The sequence below is a fragment of the Lagenorhynchus albirostris genome, chromosome 9, assembly GCF_949774975.1.
Source record: "Lagenorhynchus albirostris chromosome 9, mLagAlb1.1, whole genome shotgun sequence".
NCBI classification, from domain to species: Eukaryota; Metazoa; Chordata; class Mammalia; order Artiodactyla; family Delphinidae; genus Lagenorhynchus; species Lagenorhynchus albirostris.
The window spans coordinates 51,531,611-51,551,155 of record NC_083103.1 but is presented as its reverse complement, the minus strand read 5'-3'; the positions used below and the strand labels follow the sequence as shown (position 1 = coordinate 51,551,155).

The window sequence follows — 19,545 nt, the reverse complement described above, 5'->3', positions numbered from 1 at the left end:
ATGCTGCACTGTCGATGGAGGGCGGGCTGGGGAAGCAGGTGTGGTCTGCAAAGGCCCAGCTGGGCTTGGAGGCTGGCACTCCCCCAGGCCACGCTGGTAGCAATGCTGTAACCCTGATAATCTAAGCAGTGAGTTCACTAAGCACTTTCGCACCAGTGAGCTGCCTGAGGAGGGTTATGGGTTCTGCTTCACTAACAAGATGGAGAGTAACATCCAAAGGGTTAGCGGCAGGACTGGGAGCAGAGCCCAGTTCTAAGACCTGCCTAGAGGCAGCCCAGGCCAAGCAGAAACCAAAGCCATTTCCAGCACTTGTGTCCCTCATGCTGCCTCTAATCGAAGCAGAGTGAGGCTGTGGGAAGTGGCCTTCAAGATTCTGATGACAGCTTTGCCACTGAGCCCTGTGTGACCTGAGACAAGGGTTTTGTTCTCTTTGTGCTTTGCTTTCCTGAGTACAATGTGACTATATCACACTAGAGACTGCCCTTCCAAAGATCGTGTGTCATGAGAAATAGAGCTGGGGACCCTCAGAGACGATGTAGCATTGCCCCACGCTATCAAGGTGGGAGCACAGAGGCTCTCTGAACCCTCAGGGACCTGGCCAGGCTCACACAGCCAGGACAGGGTCCCAGGTCCTCAGCTTCTTGAGCCCTGCCCTTCCCTCTGCTCCACAAGAACGGCTGTATGAAGCTCTTCTCCCTCCAACACACACTCTCTTGGGTGTAGCTAGAGGATAGGAAATAACACTTTATTGTATCAGTTTAAAATCCCATGCCATCCGGTCCTCACGTCATGCCTGTGCAGTGGCCTGGCTCCCGTGCACACCCCGTGCTGGGGGTAGGGGTGGGGTCAGGACCAGCTAGCCTTCTCTTCCCCCTGCTCCAGTCCCCAGCCCACCAGAGTTATGTCAGCAACGCCTGGCGCAACATCTGCTTCTTCTGGGGTGTGAGGCAGGTGGGGAACTGGATGTCAAAGAAAATGAAGAGGTCCCCCTTCTTGGTGGGGTCCTCTGGCAACGGCATCCCCTCACCTGGCACCTTCTTGAAGTACCTGGGGCTGAGACGGGAAGATGAAAGAAGGGGGCTCAGAGGGCACCCCAGAGCAGCACACCCGCCCCTGCCCAGAAAACCTCAGGCATGGGGCAGTCAGCAGCTTCTAGAACCAGTGGGAGGGGAGAGGAGACTGGCTTGTTCCAGACAACTTGTTCCCTGAAAACCGTTTACACTGAGGCTCTGATGGTGGATTCCAGGAATCCCATTTTACATGGGAAACAGGACAAGCAGCAGACCCTGGGTTGGGGTGGGGGAGTGCTGGGCTGCTGAGCTTCCCATGCAGAGGGCCTTGCTTGGAAAAGGGCTTAGGAGATGTAACTCAGAACTCTAGAACTTCTAGAGGATGAAGGCAACAAGGATTTCCCAACACAGGGGGCCTCTGGCCTCCACAATGGCTTCATGCAAGTTAGAAAAAGGCACTTCATTTGCCAAGTGAATGTGGCCCGCAGCTTAGCCAGAGAGGGGGCTGGATTTCAGTCTCTCTTACCCCTTTGTGCTGGGTACAACCTGAACAACTATACCAGGCCAGCCTGTCCAACACACCCTCTAAGGACCAGGCAGCCCTTCTGCGTATTGGGGCCCAAGCAGATGGACTCACTGGACGATGTCATTGATGGGGATTTTGAGCAGACGGTCATCTAGGGTCTTCACCTCCACGGTGCAGCAGGTCAGAGCCTAGGGGACATTAAGGCCAAAGGTGGGAGTGGGGGAGGCCCCCATGTCCATTCTCTTTAGAAGGCACTTTATGAGACTATTCAGTGCCAGGCCCTACGCACTGGAGACAGAAGGATGTTCAAGGACTAATAGGTGAGTGAGCCGGGCTACCACCTGCCCTCAAGGAGTTCACAGTCTGGGAGATAAGAGTGATGTTGATACATGTTATGACAGAGGGAAGTAAAGGGGTCGGTGGGAGCCAAGGTGGCAGGTCCACTGAACCATTCTGGGCTGGGGCAGGAGGGCTCCATAGTGGTGGTAGCAGCTGATGAGGGCCTTAAAGGGTGAGGAGGAGCCTGCCAGTTAGACAAGGTGGGCAGACAGCACTCCAGGCAGAGGGCCCAGCATAAGCAAGAGAACGAGGGTGTGAAAAAGAATGCACCCAGTGGGCAGGAGCTCTAAGTGGCAGTGGCTGGAGTGCAGGGGATGAGATCAGCAGGGGCCAGACAGCAGAGGGCCTTGAATGCCATGCAAAGATGTTTAGACAGGAGTGTGGCAGGGTCAGATGACTTTGTGGAAAGACCCTGGTGGGGAAGTGCCTGAAGGAGATGAGAAGAAAGGCAGGAAGGCCACTGAGAGGGCTGCTGCATACACCCAGGTGCACAGACCTGGACAGTGGGGCTGAACAGAAGTGGACCAAGTGGAAAGAGATTTGGAGGTGGAATTAACAGGACTTAGTGCCTGACCGCAGGTGGGGTCAGGGAAGGGCGGCAAAGTCTAGGCCGGTGCCCAATTTCTTGCTTGGGTTGTGAGGGCGCAGAGGGGCCACTCACACTCAGGAGTGAAGACGGTCACAAAGGTTTTGTGTGGCACTTATCACGTTCTGAAGGCCTGCGCCACGCACCGGGGGAGAGGGGAGTGAAGGCTGCTTGCCTCGGGGCCTCCCAGGGGTGGGGGGGGCCTCGCTCTGATCTGCCCACCCCTTGTTCCTCCACTTTGCCCACTCACCTTGCCCAAGGGGATGGAGTTCACAAAAATGAGGTTGTCGTTCTCCCTGCGGAAGCGAGGGTGTATCTTCTCCTTTACGATGAAGATGATATCGGCTGGGATGATGTTGGGACCCTGGGCAGGGTGAGCCAAGGGATGACAAGGCCTAATTGGCTGTGTTACTTTGGCCAAGTTTCTGCCTCTATTGTCCCCATGTCTTCCTCTGAACAATGAGGAGATTAGACCAGGTTTTCTGGAAAGGCCTTTCCAGTCTGGCTTCATAGCCCCTCCTCTGAGAAGCCTACCCCAAAGAATCCTGCTCTACCCCCATCACTGTCCTCTACTGAGCAGCCCAAGTAGATGCACGCAGCTGAAGGGCAGAACACTGTCCTGGGGACAGAGAACTGCCTGCAAGTCTATCCTGCCAAGCTTCATTAAGTTCCAGAACTCTGCTGGGTCTCTTCTGGGCACTGGGGACAGAGGGATCAGACTGGCCACCACCCCCAAGGGCTTCCAGTCTAGTGGAGGAAACAGGCACACAGTAAATCCTCAGCAGGCTCAAGAATGTGATAAAGGGAACACAGAGGCGGGAGCTCAGAGAGGCGCTGACCCAGAGGGGAGGTCAGGGAAGGATGCCCAGAGCATTGGAGCTGGGTCTTGAAGTGGGTTTTTCAAAAGTAGGTGTTTCATAAGTGAGAAAGGGGGCAAGAAGTACAGGCAGAGGAATTCATTTCTCTGGCTCTAAAGACACCATCATCCTGCCTCTTCTCAGGACTTGAGGATTCAGCATGCCTTGGACAATAATTTTACATTTTTATTTAAGTAAGTATTTAATTTAAAATTATTATAAATAAATGGTTTCTGTGTAGCTCCTATAGTTGGGCTTTACTCAGAGAAACACTAAAGAAAATCAGGAAGAACACTGATGTTAGGACTGGATTCTCCTTTCAGCTCCGGTGCTCTTGCCCAGGGAAAGTCCCTTCCCTCTCTAGGCCTCAGTTTCTCACTCTGCAAAATGGGGAGAAACCCTGGGCTACCCAATCCCCGAGGCATTGTGCAAGGCTTTGTCCCTCGGAAGGGACATTAGGGATCAGCTCACCCACACTGCAGACCGGTCTCCCTTCCAGACCAGGGCTCATAGGGGCAAGAAAAAGCATTGCCTCCTTCCCCCTCAGTCTGTCCACCGAATGAACCCATGTGACTGTCCCTAGGCAGCTTCCCTTCTTCTCACCTGGTCCCCTTCCTTCTCGAAGGTGATACGTGTGCCCTGCCTCCAACCAGGCTTCACGTCAATCGTGAGGATCTTGTCCATGATGGTAGAGAAGTACCCATCCTCATTCAGCACCTGTAGTGAGATGACAGGGGAGGGAGATTTGCTCAGGATTTCCCAGCTGGCCTTTACACACGTGAGGGATGCTCCATGGGATCTGTGCTCAGCTCAGTTCTCTAGCAATGGGGAGAACTTGCCCTGAGCCATCCCCACTCCCACCCTATTCCACTGGAACCAAGAGCTTATGATTCCAGGATGGCAGGGCGTGTCATGGGGTTAGGGCCTGAGGTGCCAAGCAGTCACCATGAGTCGATCAAGGCCACAACTCCAGCCCTAGAAATTACGAGGCCCTGGCTTCTAACAGACACGGTGAACACGCACTCACTTCCTCTCCCACCCCAGAGGCTTTGGCCCTGAGCCTCTAGCAGGTCTCTTAATCCCAAAGGGAGAAAGATCACAGAGAGCAACATATCTCAGCCTCACCCAAAGCTTTCCTCTGTTATGTCATCCATCTATTCTGCAGTCACGTACCCAGATGGGTGCCATCTGTGGAAAGCATGGCTACAGCTGGCATCTCCTCTGTTGGGCAAAGGTGTGAGGTGGCCTTGCTCATGTGCCTAGCACAGGGCTGGACCATGGGACAGGGCCAATGCAGGGTCTGGACCCTGGGGCACTGAGGGTCTTCTTCAACCAGTCCCCTGGGGAACTGTCCCCCAGCCCACCCCCCATGCCCACACAGCTCCTTCTTACTCATGAGGCAGACACCCAGATGAAACCCAGAGGGTATGGTCTGGTAATGCCCAGAGAGCAGAATTCACAGGAGACTCCTCCCACCCACAGCCCTCCCTCTTCCCTCAGGGATGGGGCTGAACTGAGAAGAACGGAAAGAGCTTGTCCCAGTTAGAAGCACACAGAGGGGATTCCTGCACTAGGAAAGAACCAGGCTAATACCCTCAATGGTCCCTTCCAAACTTCAGATTTTAGAATTCTACCATCTCCAAATCTAAGATTCCATGATTCTGTGAGAGACCATACCTGAGGTCTCCAGTTAGGGTCAGGGAGGAGGTAACCAGTAGGGTTGGAGGGGATAGAAGGTGGCTCCCAAGTACTTACCCTTCGGGAGATCTTAATTTTCTTGGTGCAGCCAAAGAATAAGTCCTCCAGGGATAGGTAGAAGTCTCGTTCGATTGGGGGGTCCTGTTTCTTGACCCCTCGGCCCCGGAGTCCCCCAAAATTCAAGTCTACCTCATTTCCTTCTGCATCAAAAAACTCTGCAGGAGGTGGGGAGAGGCAAGGAGTAGGAGAAATTGTGTCCAGAAACTCGGATTCATAGCCAATCCCCCCACCTCTTCAGTCCCCAAGCGTAATACCCAGACTCCCATTCCCACCTCGCAGACTCAGACTGTTTGGCCGGGCCAACGAGCTGCCCTTGTACTAGGGAAGAACCTTTGTATACTATTACAAGTTAATCACTAAACAGATGTTACCTATAAGCTTAAATTATACGTAATGGCCCATCTCTGGGAACCCTACCTCCCAGGTAATGAGCATTAAGCTAAAACACCCTTGTTTAGCTCACAGAAAACATCCTGACCAGGCTCACCTGTGAATGACTGCAGGCAGGAGGAAATTAACACCTCCCCTCCTGAGTCTGACGGGGAGCTAGGAAATGTGACTTTACCCCCTCCCCTTTTGGTATAAAGGAAGCCTGAATTCTAACTCAGGCAAGATGGTTCTTTGGGACATGAGTCCACATCTTCTTGGTTTGCTGCCTTTTCAAATATAGTCGCTATTCCTTGCCCCCAACAACTCATCTCTCAATTTATTGGCCTGTCCTGCAGCAAGCAGTAGAAGCTTGGACTCAGTAACATCCTCAACTGTCGATCCAAGGATTACCATCTCTTGATGCCCTCTACTACTGCTTCATCCCCCACTTTGGACTCCCTTCACTCACACTTCCCTACCTCCCTCCCCCAGCCCACCCCTACCTCTGGGGAAGTACTCCTCAACTCAGGCTGCCTCAGAGGAGACAGGAGTGTCCTCTGGTGGCAGTAGCTGGTAGTGCCAGAAATGATGTGCTGTTAGCTTTTGTGGAGGGTCACAGCATGCCAGTCCTCCCTACCCTTCCCCAGGCTCCATTGTCCTCCCTGTTCAGCCCAGCCCAAGACCACTAGAGACCCCAGGCTCAAATTTCTATGAAGTCAGCAGCTGAGATGGGGAGAGACAGGGTTAATCCCTAACAAATTAGAGATGTCACCAACATGTTTCCAAACTCCTCTTTCCTCAACTTCTTCTGGCCCTTCCCAGCTCTACACCCATAACCCCTCTTGCTGCCCCACCTTCCATCCTAGTGCAAAGAGCCCCTGACCTTGAGGTGCACTGCAATCGTCTGGGCTTCAGTTTCTCAGTCTGTGGGATGGGGTAACATGCTTGACCTGCCTTCCACCATTAGGATCAGATAACAAGATGATGATGAACTAAAACTAGCTCAGAGGGACCTCCCTGGTGGTTCAGTGGCTAAGACTTTGCCTTGCAATGCAGGGAGTGCCAGTTCGATCTCTGGTCAGGGAGCTAAGATCCCACGTGCCTCGCAACCAAAAAACCAAAACCAAAAAAATAAAACAGAAGCAATATTGTAACAAATTCAATAAAGACTTTAAAAATGGTCCACATCAAAACAAAATCTTTAAAAAAAATAACTAAAAACAAAACTTGCTGAGAGCTTACTACGTGTCAGGTGCTGTTCTCAACTCTGCGATATTATCTTATTGGCCCAGAGAGGTCAAACAAAATGCTCACAGTGCCACAGCTAGTGGTATTAGAGTTGGGATGTGAACCCAGGAGGATTTGACTACAGAACCTGTGCCCTTAACCACTAAGCTTAATGAAGCCCTTTGTAAACTGCAGGCGTCACTATCATAATTAAGATTTCCTGTACTCTGCCTCTCCTGGTTAGTGTCACAGAAAGAACTTTGCAGGCTAGAATGACCTTAGGCTAGGGAGGGCAAGGTGGTGTCATCTTAAGGTGTGATGAGTCATAACACAGATGTAGAGAACAAACGTATAGACACCAAGGGGGGAAAGTGGTGGGTGGTGGTGGTGTGATGAATTGGGAGATTGGGACTGACATATATACACTAATATGTATAAAACAGATAACTAATAAGAACCTGCTGTATAAAAAATAAAATAAAATTCAAAAAGAAAAAGATGTGATGGGTCATCAAGAGGCCTGTGAATTACCGGGTCCCCTTTTGCATGGTTGAATTCACTTGTTCTCCCAGCACCTATGGTGTGCCAGGTCTCAGACACTCCAAAAGCCAGGTCACAGGAAGCCAAGCCCCTCAATTCTGCAGGGAGATGGGACACAAGAACCCCTAGGGTGAAGCACTACAGCAGTATAACTCCTGGGCACTGCCTGAGGGACCCCCATACCATGAATTTGACCTTCCCTAATGAGCAATACCCCTGTAAGCTCTGGTTTCGCTCCCCTGAACCGCTTCTTCTCCATGCACCTGTCCCTGGGAGAGATAGGCCCATTGTATGGCATTTTTCTGACTCCAAAGCCCATTTTCATAAAGATCATCTCATTTGATTATGACCTGTGAGGAACTAGCTGTTTAACAATGAGGAAGCTGAGGTTTCAGAGAGGTGAAGAGATTTGTCCAGGATCACACGGCTCATAAGCAGTGGTGCATGGATTTGAAACAGGCCCTCTGACTCCAAGTCCCTTGCTTTTCCAGTTTCACCTGGAGTTTATAAACTCAGCTTCCTCTGGCAGACAGGTGAAGGCAATGCACAGTAGGAGGGGCCTCTGAGCAGGCTGTAGCCCACTTAACATATCAATGTGGAGAAGAGGAAGAGGTAAGCTTTGAAATGCAGACAAGCTGTAGTATAGCCAGGGAGAAGGGGCTGGGGCAGCCAGGCAATGAAAATCTAGACTCTGTGAGTTGCTTAACTGGAGCCAGGAAGGAAGACAGGTCTGAAGGTGGACTGTCCTTGCATGATGATACGGAGCCTTGGAAATCAACTCTTTGTCAGTTTGCCTCAAACCTGGGATCATTCACACATCCATCCCTGTATTCATCTCACTAACACACGCTTGTACGTTGAAATCTTATGCAGCCATTAAAATGAATAAAGTAGATCTGTTTATAATATAATGTATAATAAGATAATCTCCAAGATATAAGTGAAAAGAATCAGTGTATATAATGTGGTCCCATTTCCTTCACAAAATAAAAGGCTATGTAAAAATAAATATAAGCTCATAAATCCATAGAATATTTCTAGAAGGATACAAAACTGTTAACAGTGAGTGGCTGCTTCTGGGGAAGGAATGGAGGACTGGAATTTCTTTTACAATAATTTTTTTTTTACCATGGACTATATATATTTCTTAAAGTAAACAAAACTACTCAGAGAAAAGCATCTTCTATAGCTATGTCCTTCCCAGTAAGGCAAAGGGGCAGGCAGGACCTCTTACCATTAAAGGGGTTATCTCCCCCGAAGAACTCATGGAAAACCTTTTCTGGGTTGCCGTGGAAGACGTAACCAGTTGTCCACGGGGTCTGCGATCCAAACTCCACAGGAATTCCGCCCTTCAGGCCTTCCTCTCCGAACTTGTCATAGATGCCTCTTTTCACAGCTGTGGATATGTGTCACGGTGAGGAGGGATCCAGCATAGGGGCTAAGAGAGCTGGAGGGCTGGGAAGCAGAAGGATATGGGGCAGAGAGGAAGGGGCGGGGCGAAAAGAGCCTTATTTCTAAGGTGCCTGCTGTCTGGCCGACTCTAGAAGTTAGGGATTTCATTTCATCTTGGGTGGACCTAGGTATGATCCCATAGCCCAGAGGAGAGATGACAAAGACTGAAACTTGCTGGGGGAGGGGTGGGGATTGGAGAAGACAGTGAGAGACTGAGGGTCGGGCTATCATCCTGGGGTTTGGCTTAACTCAGTCATCACAGCTACTGCCTTTTGTGGGGTAAATAGAATCCTAGAGCCTTGAGATTGTAGGATGTAAGAATTCTAGAGCTTCCAAATTCTAGAGCTTTGAAATCTTAGAGTCCGAAGTCCTGAAAACTAGGGGCTGGAGAAACATCAGTGATCTTCTGGCCATTCTTCTGCACAGTATCCATGATTACAGTCTCCAGGGCAAGCCCTTAGGGAACCCATGTGGGCACTGCTTCGGGCAGGGGCGGGGGATCTCTTTCCCTAGGCTTCAGTTTTCCATGGGAGAGAGATTTCCTAATCACAGACCCCTCTCTGTCCCTTTGTACATATGCTGTCCTTGAGGAGATGGAGATTTAGCTTCTTGGTAATCAGGGAATAACCGGGCGTGTCTGCCTCAGCCTTAGCCTTCTTTCCTGGGCAGCAAGCATCTCACTCTGCAGTCCTGCAGGGGATGGGTGGGGCATGGGGCATGTGGGGAGGGAGGGGGGGAGGCCCTGCCCCAGGTCCTGCACTGCTGAGACTAGCGGAGCATGTCAGCCTAATCTGGGGGCTCTCCACACCACGTCCTCCACCTTAGCTTGTGTCTACTGAGAAAGGCAGTTCATTATGTCTCCTTTCTCAATTTGTTTAGATTCTGGGCAGGGAAGAGGAATGCTTACTCTCTGCTGGGCCCCCTCAGAAAGCCCAATGCTCAGAGACGTGAGGATGATGTTAACAGAGACGCGGGACAGAGAAGCCGCCCTCCATGCTCAGTCCCAATCACTCACGGTCGCTCAGCACATCGTAGGCCTCCGCTATTTGCCTGAATGCCTCCGCTGCGGATGGCTCACTGGACCTCAATGGGTGGTTCTTAAGGGCAAGTTTCCGGTACCTAGAGCGAGGAGGGTTAATATCCTGAGGCACAGACCAAGGTTCAGAGCTGGCTCTGCTGTCTGCTGCCTGGTGGTCTCTCGGAGCTTTGATGTTCCAGCTATAAATCAGGGCTGTGGTGGCCAGGGAGGCGCAACACTCAGATCCCCTGGAAGAGAACCCAGTGTCGGGAGCATGGTTGACTGACAGTCCCAGGAGCTGCCCCACTGGCCGTTTGTGCTGAGGCTGCACTGGCCCCAAGCAGCTCCCAACCTATGCCTATGCTTGTTGGGGTATCAGTGCTGGGCCAGCCCTACAGGACCCAGGCCTCCTCCAATGCCCAACCTCTGCTTGAGGCCTCCCCATCAGCCTGGCTGAGATTTTCTCTGGATGACGCCAGAGCCCTCCCTACCCAACCCTTCCTTCCCTCTTGCCTTTCACAAGCATCAGACCTGCACTATGGTGTGAAGGCTCCCCGGCACATTCCTAGTCCCGCTTCATCCTCACAGTTGTTTCCCTCAAACACTTCTTGCACATCTAATTCTGTCTTGGTGTCTGAACTGACACACAGGCTTCTTGGGAAGATTAGATAAAATAAGGTGTCAGTGGGCCTGCTACAGAGAGGCACTCAGCACAGATCAGGTCGTCTCGCTGTCTGCCCCTCTGTGCTCATTCTTTCCCCTATTTCTTTTTTATTTATTTATTTGTTTATTTATTTGCCTGTGTCAGGCAGGTCTTAGTTGTGGCATGTGGGATCTTCGCTGCGGCATGCAGGATCTTTTGTTGCAGCGCTCAGGCTTCTCTCTAGTTGTGGCGTGCAGGTTCCAGAGTGTGCGGGCTCAGCAGTTGCAGCACGTGGGCCTAATTGCCTCGCAGCATGTGGGATCTTAGTTCCCCGACCAGGGATCAAACCCGCGTCCCCTGCATTGGAAGGTGGATTCTTAACCACTGGACCACCAGGGAAGTCCCTCTTTCCCCCATTTATGTGTCTGCCCAATCCCACCACACAGTGATGCCACACCTGCAGCATCTGGGGATCTGTATCATTACATCTCAGGAGGAAAGACGTGGCACAAGCTGGAGATTTGTGGAGAGTTTAATAATGGACCACACACCAAGGTGTGAGAGGTGGGGCAGGAAACCACAAGGGACAGCATAGTCCCTTGAGGCTACCAGTCCTGAGGTGTCCTGAGGTGTCCTGACCACCCATGAGCCTGTAGCAGTGAGGGGAGGGAGAGGTTACTGAAATCCCACAGGAGAGAGTGTGTGGACAGGGCCTTGGTAAAAGCTGTGATCTTTGATTCAGGGCCATAGCCAACCTGAAGAGATCCCATAAGAAGGGAGCTGGGAATAAATACCCCTGCCCCACTCTCCTCCCTCCCAATCTCCTGCCTTGTGCTCCTTTTGCAGGATGCATCTGGAAGCCTGAGGGCCAGGAGGTCTGCTGATGCAGTTCATATGGGCCAGTCTCCCAGAGCAGAGAGCAGGGTGCAGAAAGGTGGGGCGGGGGTCTGCAGGAGCAAAAGGAGGGCATCCGCACAGCCTCCTCAGTCACTCAGTACACATGTGGTCCCACACACGTCCGCCCTGCTCACACCTTCCATGCCAGTGACCCCAGAGCTCTGCCGTGCTTCTTACTCCACTCCACACACGCTCCGTGGACAAGCTTAGCTGGCCGACAGCTTTGAGCACCAGCTACACGCTGATGATTCCCAAATCTCTATCTCAAACCAGTTCGCTCCCTTGGCTCCAGACCTCTGTACCTAGCTGCCTACTCGGTACCTCCTCTCCAGTGTCTCACGGGCCCCACAACCTCAATGAGCCCAAACGTGCACACATTTTCATTCCCTAAACTTTCCCCATTTGCCCAGACCCTGAAGCGGAAAAGCTGAGTATCTTCCACTCCAAGTTCTCCTTCGTCCCCTCCACCCCCATCCCATCAGTCACTGAGGCACATCAGCTTTTCCTTCTAAATAATGTTTTCTTGCTGCTTCTTCATCCCTACAACCATTGCAGAACCGTGTCTTCCTGTTTCCAGTTTCCCCCTCTCCAGTCTATTCTGTGTGCTGCCACCACTTTGATCTCTCTCTCTCTTTTGTTAATTTGATGTTTTTAAAATGCTCCCTGACCAAGTCACTCTCCTGCCTGAACCCTTTACTGGTTCCCCCTTTGTCTTCAGCATAAAATTCAAATGTCTCTGAGATTCAACTTCCACTTCTCTCTCTGCCCTTTTCACTCACAGCTCTCCCTCCCTGCTCCCACGACCTCTCCTGTCCTTCTCTCCAGGCTCCAAGCTCCACACTCTGCACTGCTCATGGCTTTGACATTCTCCTCCCTTTACCTGGAATGCTCACCCCTCTCCAGCTCCTTTCATCTCCTCCTGGCAAATATTTATTCATCTTTCCACATTCAACTCAGGGGTCAACTCCTCCAGGATGTCTTCCCTGACTAGCTTCCAGTCTAGATTAGATACTCTTTCCCACATCCCCAAGTGCCTTTGATCCTCATACTTAGCACGTGGTGCTTCAGTTGTTCGACGGATCTGTCTCTCCCACCAGTCTGTGAGTGAGACCCTCCAGTTGCCGTGTCCAGTTCTCTGTGTCCTCAGTGCCTAGCACCAAGTGCAGTGAGTAAAAGTTGTGAAATCACTGTCCCACAAGGCAGCCCATTTCACTATGGGGCCAGTCTGACTTTTAGGCAAAGCTTTCTCTTACTGAGCTGGGTCTGCTGTCCTGTGACTCTGCCTCCATCCATGAGGGTCCTGGTCCTGGCTCTGCCCTGGGGGGCCTTACAGACAGAATTTGCTCTGTCTACCTTGACAGACTTGAAGGTAATTTTCACACCCTCCCTGAGACTTCTAAACCAGCCCTTCTCAATTACAAAGGTCGTAGTCAGGTGTGAGAATTGCAGGAAAACTCTAACAGTGAGTAAAAGTAAGGAGGTTTGAGAAGAGTTCAGTTTTCCATATAAACTTGAGTGGTTTTAAGCTCTGCAGTAACATCACTCTCATTCACCTGCTTTCCTGAGTGGGAGAGAAAGGGGCGAAGTCACAGCCCAGATGTGGCAGCCTCGGATAAATGAGTGAGAAGTTAATAGCTGGGCGATTATGAATCATCGTGGTGCTTGTCTTCATTATGTAAGTTTAGCCTTTTTGTGGGGGAGGGGTCAAAATCTAGGTGCTCCCATGGAATAGTGTGTCAAACATGTGACTCATGCCTTAAGAGTTGTTTCAGGGGGACTTCCCTGGTGGCGCAGTGGTTAAGAATCCGCCCGCCAACGCAGGGGACATGGGTTTGAGCCCTGGTCCAGGAAGATTCCACATGCTGTGGAGCAACTAAGCCCGTGCGCCACAACTACTGAGCCTGCGCTCTAGAGCCCGGGAGCCAAACTAGTGAGTCTGCATGCCACAACTACTGAAGTCCACGTGCCTAGAGCCCGTGCTCTGCAACAAGAGAAGCCACCGCAATGAGAAGCCCGCGCACCGCAATGAAGAGTAGCCCCCGCTCGCCACGTTCAGCAATGAAGACCCAACGCAGCCAAAAATAAATAAATAAATAAATAATTAAGTTTTTAAAAAAAGAGTTGTTTCAGGGGAGAAAGGTTAAGGACTGTTGTTTGGAACATATATGGTTCTTTTAATCACTCTTTATAAGACATGGTTTCAGACGCAAATGATTGCTGGGCATCTTCATGCTCATTATCTCATATAATTCTATTTCAATACCACAACAACTCTTATTTTTCATTTTATTTTTTTTAAGAGATGGGAAAACTGAGGCTCAGAAAGGTTAAGCAATTTTCCCTGGTCACACAGCTAGCAGATAGGAGAACCTAGGTTCAGACCTGGCTCTTTCCAGTGCTTAAGTTGGGCTTATCTTTCTGCATTCCAACTGCCCTCCCTCCTTGTGACCTTTCCCTAGACAGGTCTCACTGGCCAATGAAATGCTATGAACAGTGGGTGACATCACATACTGTCCCGAATTGTTCTCTAATTGATTAACGAGTTTGTGTCTTGTTTCGCCAGCCACACTGTAGACTCTCTCCACTTACCCCACTGAGATCCCCTATGGGACTTGGCCCGTGGTAGGCAATTAGAGCAGGCAAGGTGTCTGAATACTGGCTCTGCTGGTTACTAGGCACATAGCCTTGGGATAATAATGGTACCTACCTCTCAGGGCTGTTGTGAGGATTAAGTGAAATAATGATGGAAGGTTCTCAGAACAGCATCTGCACAATTCAATAAGTGTAGCTATTATCATACAACCTTAATTAATTAAATTGTCCTAGATTCCTCCCTTTTTTCTTTACCCTACAATGATCCAATTTATAGCTAAGTCCATTCTCTCTTCTCTCTCCAGCCCACTGCCCTGCTTCAAGCCTCATCTTTTGCCTTGATTATCATGACAGCTCCTGAAGGGGTCTCTCTCCTTCCAAGATAGCTTCCACATGCCCTGTATGCCTCTTTTTGTAACATTCATCAAGCTTGCTGTGACTTATTCAACATCTGTATCCACCAACAAAGTTAAGCTGCACATGTCTGATTCACGATATCTGTAGCTGCTGAGACTGCACCGAACCCATATGAGTAGGCGCTCAGTAAATATTCGTCAAAAAATATTTTTTCAGAAAAATGTGCTGATTCCTGTCTTAGACACACCACGAAGTCCCCAAGACTTGATGGAACTATTCAGAGATGTAATTTATTCAATGCCAAAACCCCACGTGGACAGCCAGAATATAATATGTAATACATCCATCTGGTCAGGTCACTCTCCTGTTCACAATACTTTGGGTCTCCATATTATTAAGTAAAAGTCTCCTTTGTTCCCATTTTATTGCCAGGAAAACCAGGGTACCCAGGAGAGCAGACAGGGCATAGAGAGTAAGAGATGATGGATTGGGAACCCTGACCCAGCCCAAAGCCAGGAAGTCGGTGTGCAAGAAGCAAGAAAAGGAACAAGGTCTACCTTGCCTGCCCTAAGCTGTGCAGGAAAGCTCAGTTTGGAAGAGATGAGGGTGGGCCTGTCCCAGCACAACCCAAAAGCCTCGCTCCTGCCCCCACTCACGCATTCTTGATCTGGGCATCTTCTGAATTGCGAGTGATCTGGAGCACAGAGTAATAATCCTGGCCCATGGCTGGCTGGATAGTCCTGAGTCCAGCGGCTCTGTTAGTCTGCATTCCGTGGTTGCTCCTGACAACCGCACAGGGGCACTCTGGGAGTTGTAATCCTTCCTGCCTAAACAAACCGCCTTCTCAGCTGTGCCCGTAGAAGAGGGATTGAGAAAACCGGGACTGATTCTGCGAGCCTAAGGATCACTCAACTCAGAAAACAGAGTTTTTCGTATGGACACCAAGGGGGGAAAGTGGCGGGGTGGTGGTGGTGGGATGAATTGGGAGATGGGGATTGACATACACACACTAATATGCATAAAATAGATAATAAGAACCTGCTGTATAAAAAAATAAAATAAAATTCAGAAAAAATAAGTAAAATTTAAAAAAGAAAACAGTTTTTTTGTTTGTTTGTTTGTTTTTGCGGTGCGCGGGCCTCTCACTGTTGCGGCCTCTCCCGTTGCGGAGCACAGGCTCCGGACACGCAGGCTCAGTGGCCATGGCTCACGGGCCCAGCCGCTCCGCAGCATGTGGGATCTTCCCGGACCGGGGCACGAACCTGTGTCCCCTGCATCGGCAGGCGGACTCTCAACCACTGCGCCACCAGGGAAGCCCAAGAAAAGAGTTTTTAAGGAGAGTAGCAATTGGTTTTAATTAAGTTTTCAGACAAATAGATTTGGCTACTTTTAAAAAATAAATCTTTTAGAATGCTTTTAGATTTTCAGAAAAGGTGTGAAGATAGTAGAGCTCTCATATGCCCCACACCAGGTTTCCCCTGTCATTAACACGTTACATGAGTATGGTACGTTTATCACAAATAATAACCAATATCGGTACGTCATTTATAACATAACTCCATCCTTTATTCAGATTTCCTAGTTTTTACCCTAATGCCTTTTGTTTGTTTTGGTTTTTTAAATAATTTACTTATTTTTGGCTGTGTTGGGTCTTTGCTGCTGCACGTAGGCTTTCTCTAGTTGTAGCGAGCAAGGGGGAGCTACCCTTCGCTGCGGTGCGTGGGCTTCTCATTGAGGTGGCTTCTCTTGTTGTGCAGCATGGGCTCTAGGTGTGCGGGCTTCAGGTGTTATGGCACGCAGGCCTCAGTAGTAGTGGCGCATGGGCTTAGATGCTCTGCGGTATGTGGGACCTTCCCGGACCAGGGCTCGAACCCGTGTCCCTTGCAAGCTCGTGTCCCCTGCATTGGCAGGCAGATTCTTAACCACCGCGCCACCAGGGAAGTCCCTAATGCCGTTTTTTGTTTTGTGTTGTTTTGTTTTTTCCTCTTCCAGGATCTGATCCAGGATATCACATTAAACTTAGTTGTGGAGATTTCCCTGGCCGTCCAGTGGTTAAGACCCCACACTCCCAAAGCAGAGGGTGTGGGTTCGATCCCTGGTCAGGGAACTAAGACCCCACATGCCGCATGGCGCAGCCAAAAAAATAAATAAATATAAATAAACTTAGTTGTCATGTCTCCTGAGGCTCCTCTTGGCTACAGCTGTCTCTCAAACTTTCCATGTTTTTGATGACTTTGACAGTTTAAGGAGTACTGGTCAGGTATTTTGCAGACTGTCTCTCAGTTGGGATTTGTTTGATGTTTTTCTTATGATTTAGACTGGGGTTGGGGTGCTTTGGAAGGAAGACCACAGAGGTAAAGTGTCATCCTCATGCCATCAGGTCAAAGGTACCATCACCATGACTTATCACTGTCAAAGCTGACCTTGCTCACCTGCTGAGGTAGTGTTTGTCAGATTTCTCCCCTGTAAAGTTACTTTAATTTCCCCATTTCTGGATTGTACTCTTTCGAAGGAAGTCATTTCACAGTCCACCCTTAAAGAGTGGGGAGTTCCACTCCACCTCCTTGAGGGCAGCAGTGTGGTTTCCCACTCACATCCTGCACGCAGTCACCAAGCTCAGACCATTTTACCTCCTAGACGTCTCTCGAGCTCCTCCTCTGCTCATCCTCCTCCTAGCTATGACCTTGCTTGGGCTTTCATCTTTCAGCAAGGTCACCACGACTTCCTCACTGTCCTGCCACCTTGTCTCTACCCTGCCGAGACCTCACTCCACTTGTAATAAGGGCAGGGCAGGCGCGACCAATAGCAGTCCCGCTCAACCATTGATAGGCATCGCAGTGGGCCCCCACTCTCCCCTTCCTCTGTGTGAAAGGAGCCCAAATTTGTACTGAGGAAGATGGTTTTTTGAGACACTAGTCTGCCATATTCTCGGTCTGCTGGCTTTCCAATTAAAGTCGTTATTCCTGCCCCAACAACTGGTCTCCCCATTTATTGGCCTGTCGTGTGGTGAGCAGAGCGAGCTTGGGCTCCATAACACTGCCCAGAGTTAATGCAAGCCGTTTATCCTGGCACACAGGTGCTCAGTGATCTGCTCCCTCCTGTCTGCTCTCACTTCTCACACTTCACCCGCTCGTCAGAATTCACTACAGCACTTGCAGATGCCCAGCTAACCATTCTCTCCCATTCACCTATGCTGCCACCTCTACCCAGACCCTTCCCACCAAACCCACCACCAACCCTTGCTTGGCCCAGCTAACTCCTACTCATTCTTTTTTTTCTTATGAAATAGTTTACATGCAAGAAAGAGCAGCATTAGAACATTTGTTATTGAAGGACTGCTGCCCCTGTGTGCCCCTCCCTGTTTATTATTCTCTTGCGTTTCTTTATCATTTTACTACTACGCATGTATCTGATGGTGTACTGCTAAATGTTTAACAGGCTCACCAGAAGGAAAAAAATAGCTCTGATTTGTAGCATTTGCCAATTTCTCCCAAGTTGGCACAGCCAGCTCCACATACCACTGCATGTATCCAAAACAACATATTTACCTTTTCATATTTTTAAACTTTATATAAATGGTATCATTTATGCAAATGGTATGTGTTTGTGCATGTGTGTGTGTGTGTGTGTATGTGTGTGTGTGTGTGTGTGACTTGTCTTCACAGAGGTTGTATCACATTCTCTGCTGATCCTGAACATTTGGGCATGTGTGTCAACTCCGCAAGGTAATATCAGACAGTTTTCTGATGTGGTGATTCTAATTTACAATGGCAAAATAGCGGTGTGTGAGAGTTCCTTTTTGATCCACATTCTCACCAATTCTTGTTGTCAAATTTTCAAATGGTTGCCAATATAGGTGTGAAATAGCATCCCACTGTGGATTTTAATTTGCATTTCTTGGTGGAGGTCTTTTCATTTTTATTTGCAATTATTTTTCCTCATTGTGAAATGCCTATTTACATCTTTTGTCCATTTTTCTACTGGGCTATTCTTTTTTTACAAATTGATTTGTGACTCTTTATGTTTCTTTGTTGATAATATAAAATACAAACCCCTTCCATCTTGGAGCTTGTCTTTTTACCATTTTTTTAAATGGGGTCAAATTTATCAATCTGTTCCTTTTTGGTTATCTTTTTGTGTCTAGTTTAAGAAATATTCCCTATACAAGGTCATAAAGATCTTCACCTACATATTCTTCCAAAAGTCCATTTTACTTTAAAACCTTTAATCCACCTAGAACTTATTTTTCTGTTTATGGTGCCAGGTAGGTATTGTTTTTTTCTTTTAGACATCCCACTATCCCAGAACCATTTATTCAACAGTCCATTGTTTCCCCACAAATCTGTATGACTGCTGTGTTATATACAAATGTTACATATATGCATGGGTTTGTATCTGGATTATTGTTCCACTGGTCGATCCCTGGGCCAGCGCCCCACTACAGCCCTTCCTCTCCTCCTCCTTCTTCCTCAGGAGTACATTCTCTAAGTACTTAGCTTCTTACTCCTCTCAAATGGAAACGTATTCTTAAGAAAGGATCAGTTATCAGTCATACAGGGAAAAGAGGGGTGCTACATTTTAAACCTCATCTCTAACTGTGGATGGAAAATCTTGATAGTTCCCTGATGGCACTTCAGATACTAATGACTGAGATATTTAAGAACTTCCCTGGGTCCTCTGAAGCCACACTATCACAGAGGAGGGCCTGCCTTAAAGTAGATCTTGCATATTACTTGAGGCAAAAGATCTATTTTAGGTATATTTAGGTATATCTGGAAGTGGTAAAACACTCTTTTGGAGTTGGGCCAAAGGACAGAGAAATCAATTAAAAAGCTAAGAAGTAAAGTGTAGGTTTTGGGTGAGTTGACTGGTCAAAGTGACCCTACCTTTTATTTTTTTATACATCAGGTTATTAGTTATCCATTTTATACACATCAGTGTATGCATGTCAATCCCAGTCTCCCAATTCATCACACCACCACCACCACCGCCCCGCCACTTTCCCCCCTTGGTGTCCATACGTTTGTTCTCTACATCTGTGTCTCTATTTCTGCCCTGCAAACTGGTTCACCATTTTTCTAGATTACACATATATGCGATATTTGTTTTTCTCTTTCTGACTTACTTCACTCTGTATGACAGTCTCTAGATCCATCCACATCTCTACAAATGACCCAATTTCGTTCCTTTTTATGGCTGAGTAATATTCCATTGTATATATGTACCATATCTTCTTTATCCATTCCAGAGTGACCATATCTTGATGTTGCTGTATTCACATGCCATTTGTGCGACCTGAAGCAAGTTTACTTAATGGCCCCAAGTCTAAGTTTCCTTGAATAAATGGGGTTAACATGAACTCCACCACAGGGTT

At 48.9% G+C, this 19,545-nt stretch overlaps 2 protein-coding genes across 2 annotated transcripts in view; both read right to left on the bottom strand.

Annotated features, from left to right (window-relative positions):
* Positions 1-729: 729 nt before the first annotated feature.
* On the bottom strand, positions 730-14,997 carry DNAJB13 (DnaJ heat shock protein family (Hsp40) member B13). Its single transcript, XM_060159990.1, has 8 exons — positions 14,828-14,997; positions 9,680-9,783; positions 8,447-8,608; positions 5,074-5,231; positions 3,922-4,035; positions 2,712-2,825; positions 1,648-1,724; positions 730-1,053 (listed from the first exon to the last, which is right to left on the bottom strand). The coding sequence occupies exons 1-8, from the start codon at positions 14,938-14,940 to the stop codon at positions 900-902; spliced, it is 996 nt and encodes a 331-aa protein (XP_060015973.1). The 5' UTR covers positions 14,941-14,997; the 3' UTR covers positions 730-899.
* Positions 8,494-19,545, bottom strand: part of PAAF1 (proteasomal ATPase associated factor 1) — a 63,763-nt gene continuing 52,711 nt past the window's right edge. The window contains exons 14-15 of the transcript XR_009542459.1: positions 9,680-9,783; positions 8,494-8,667 (exon numbers count right to left, since the gene is read on the bottom strand). The gene's annotated coding sequence lies outside the window, so the exon portion shown is untranslated. The remainder of the gene's footprint in view (positions 8,668-9,679; positions 9,784-19,545) is intronic.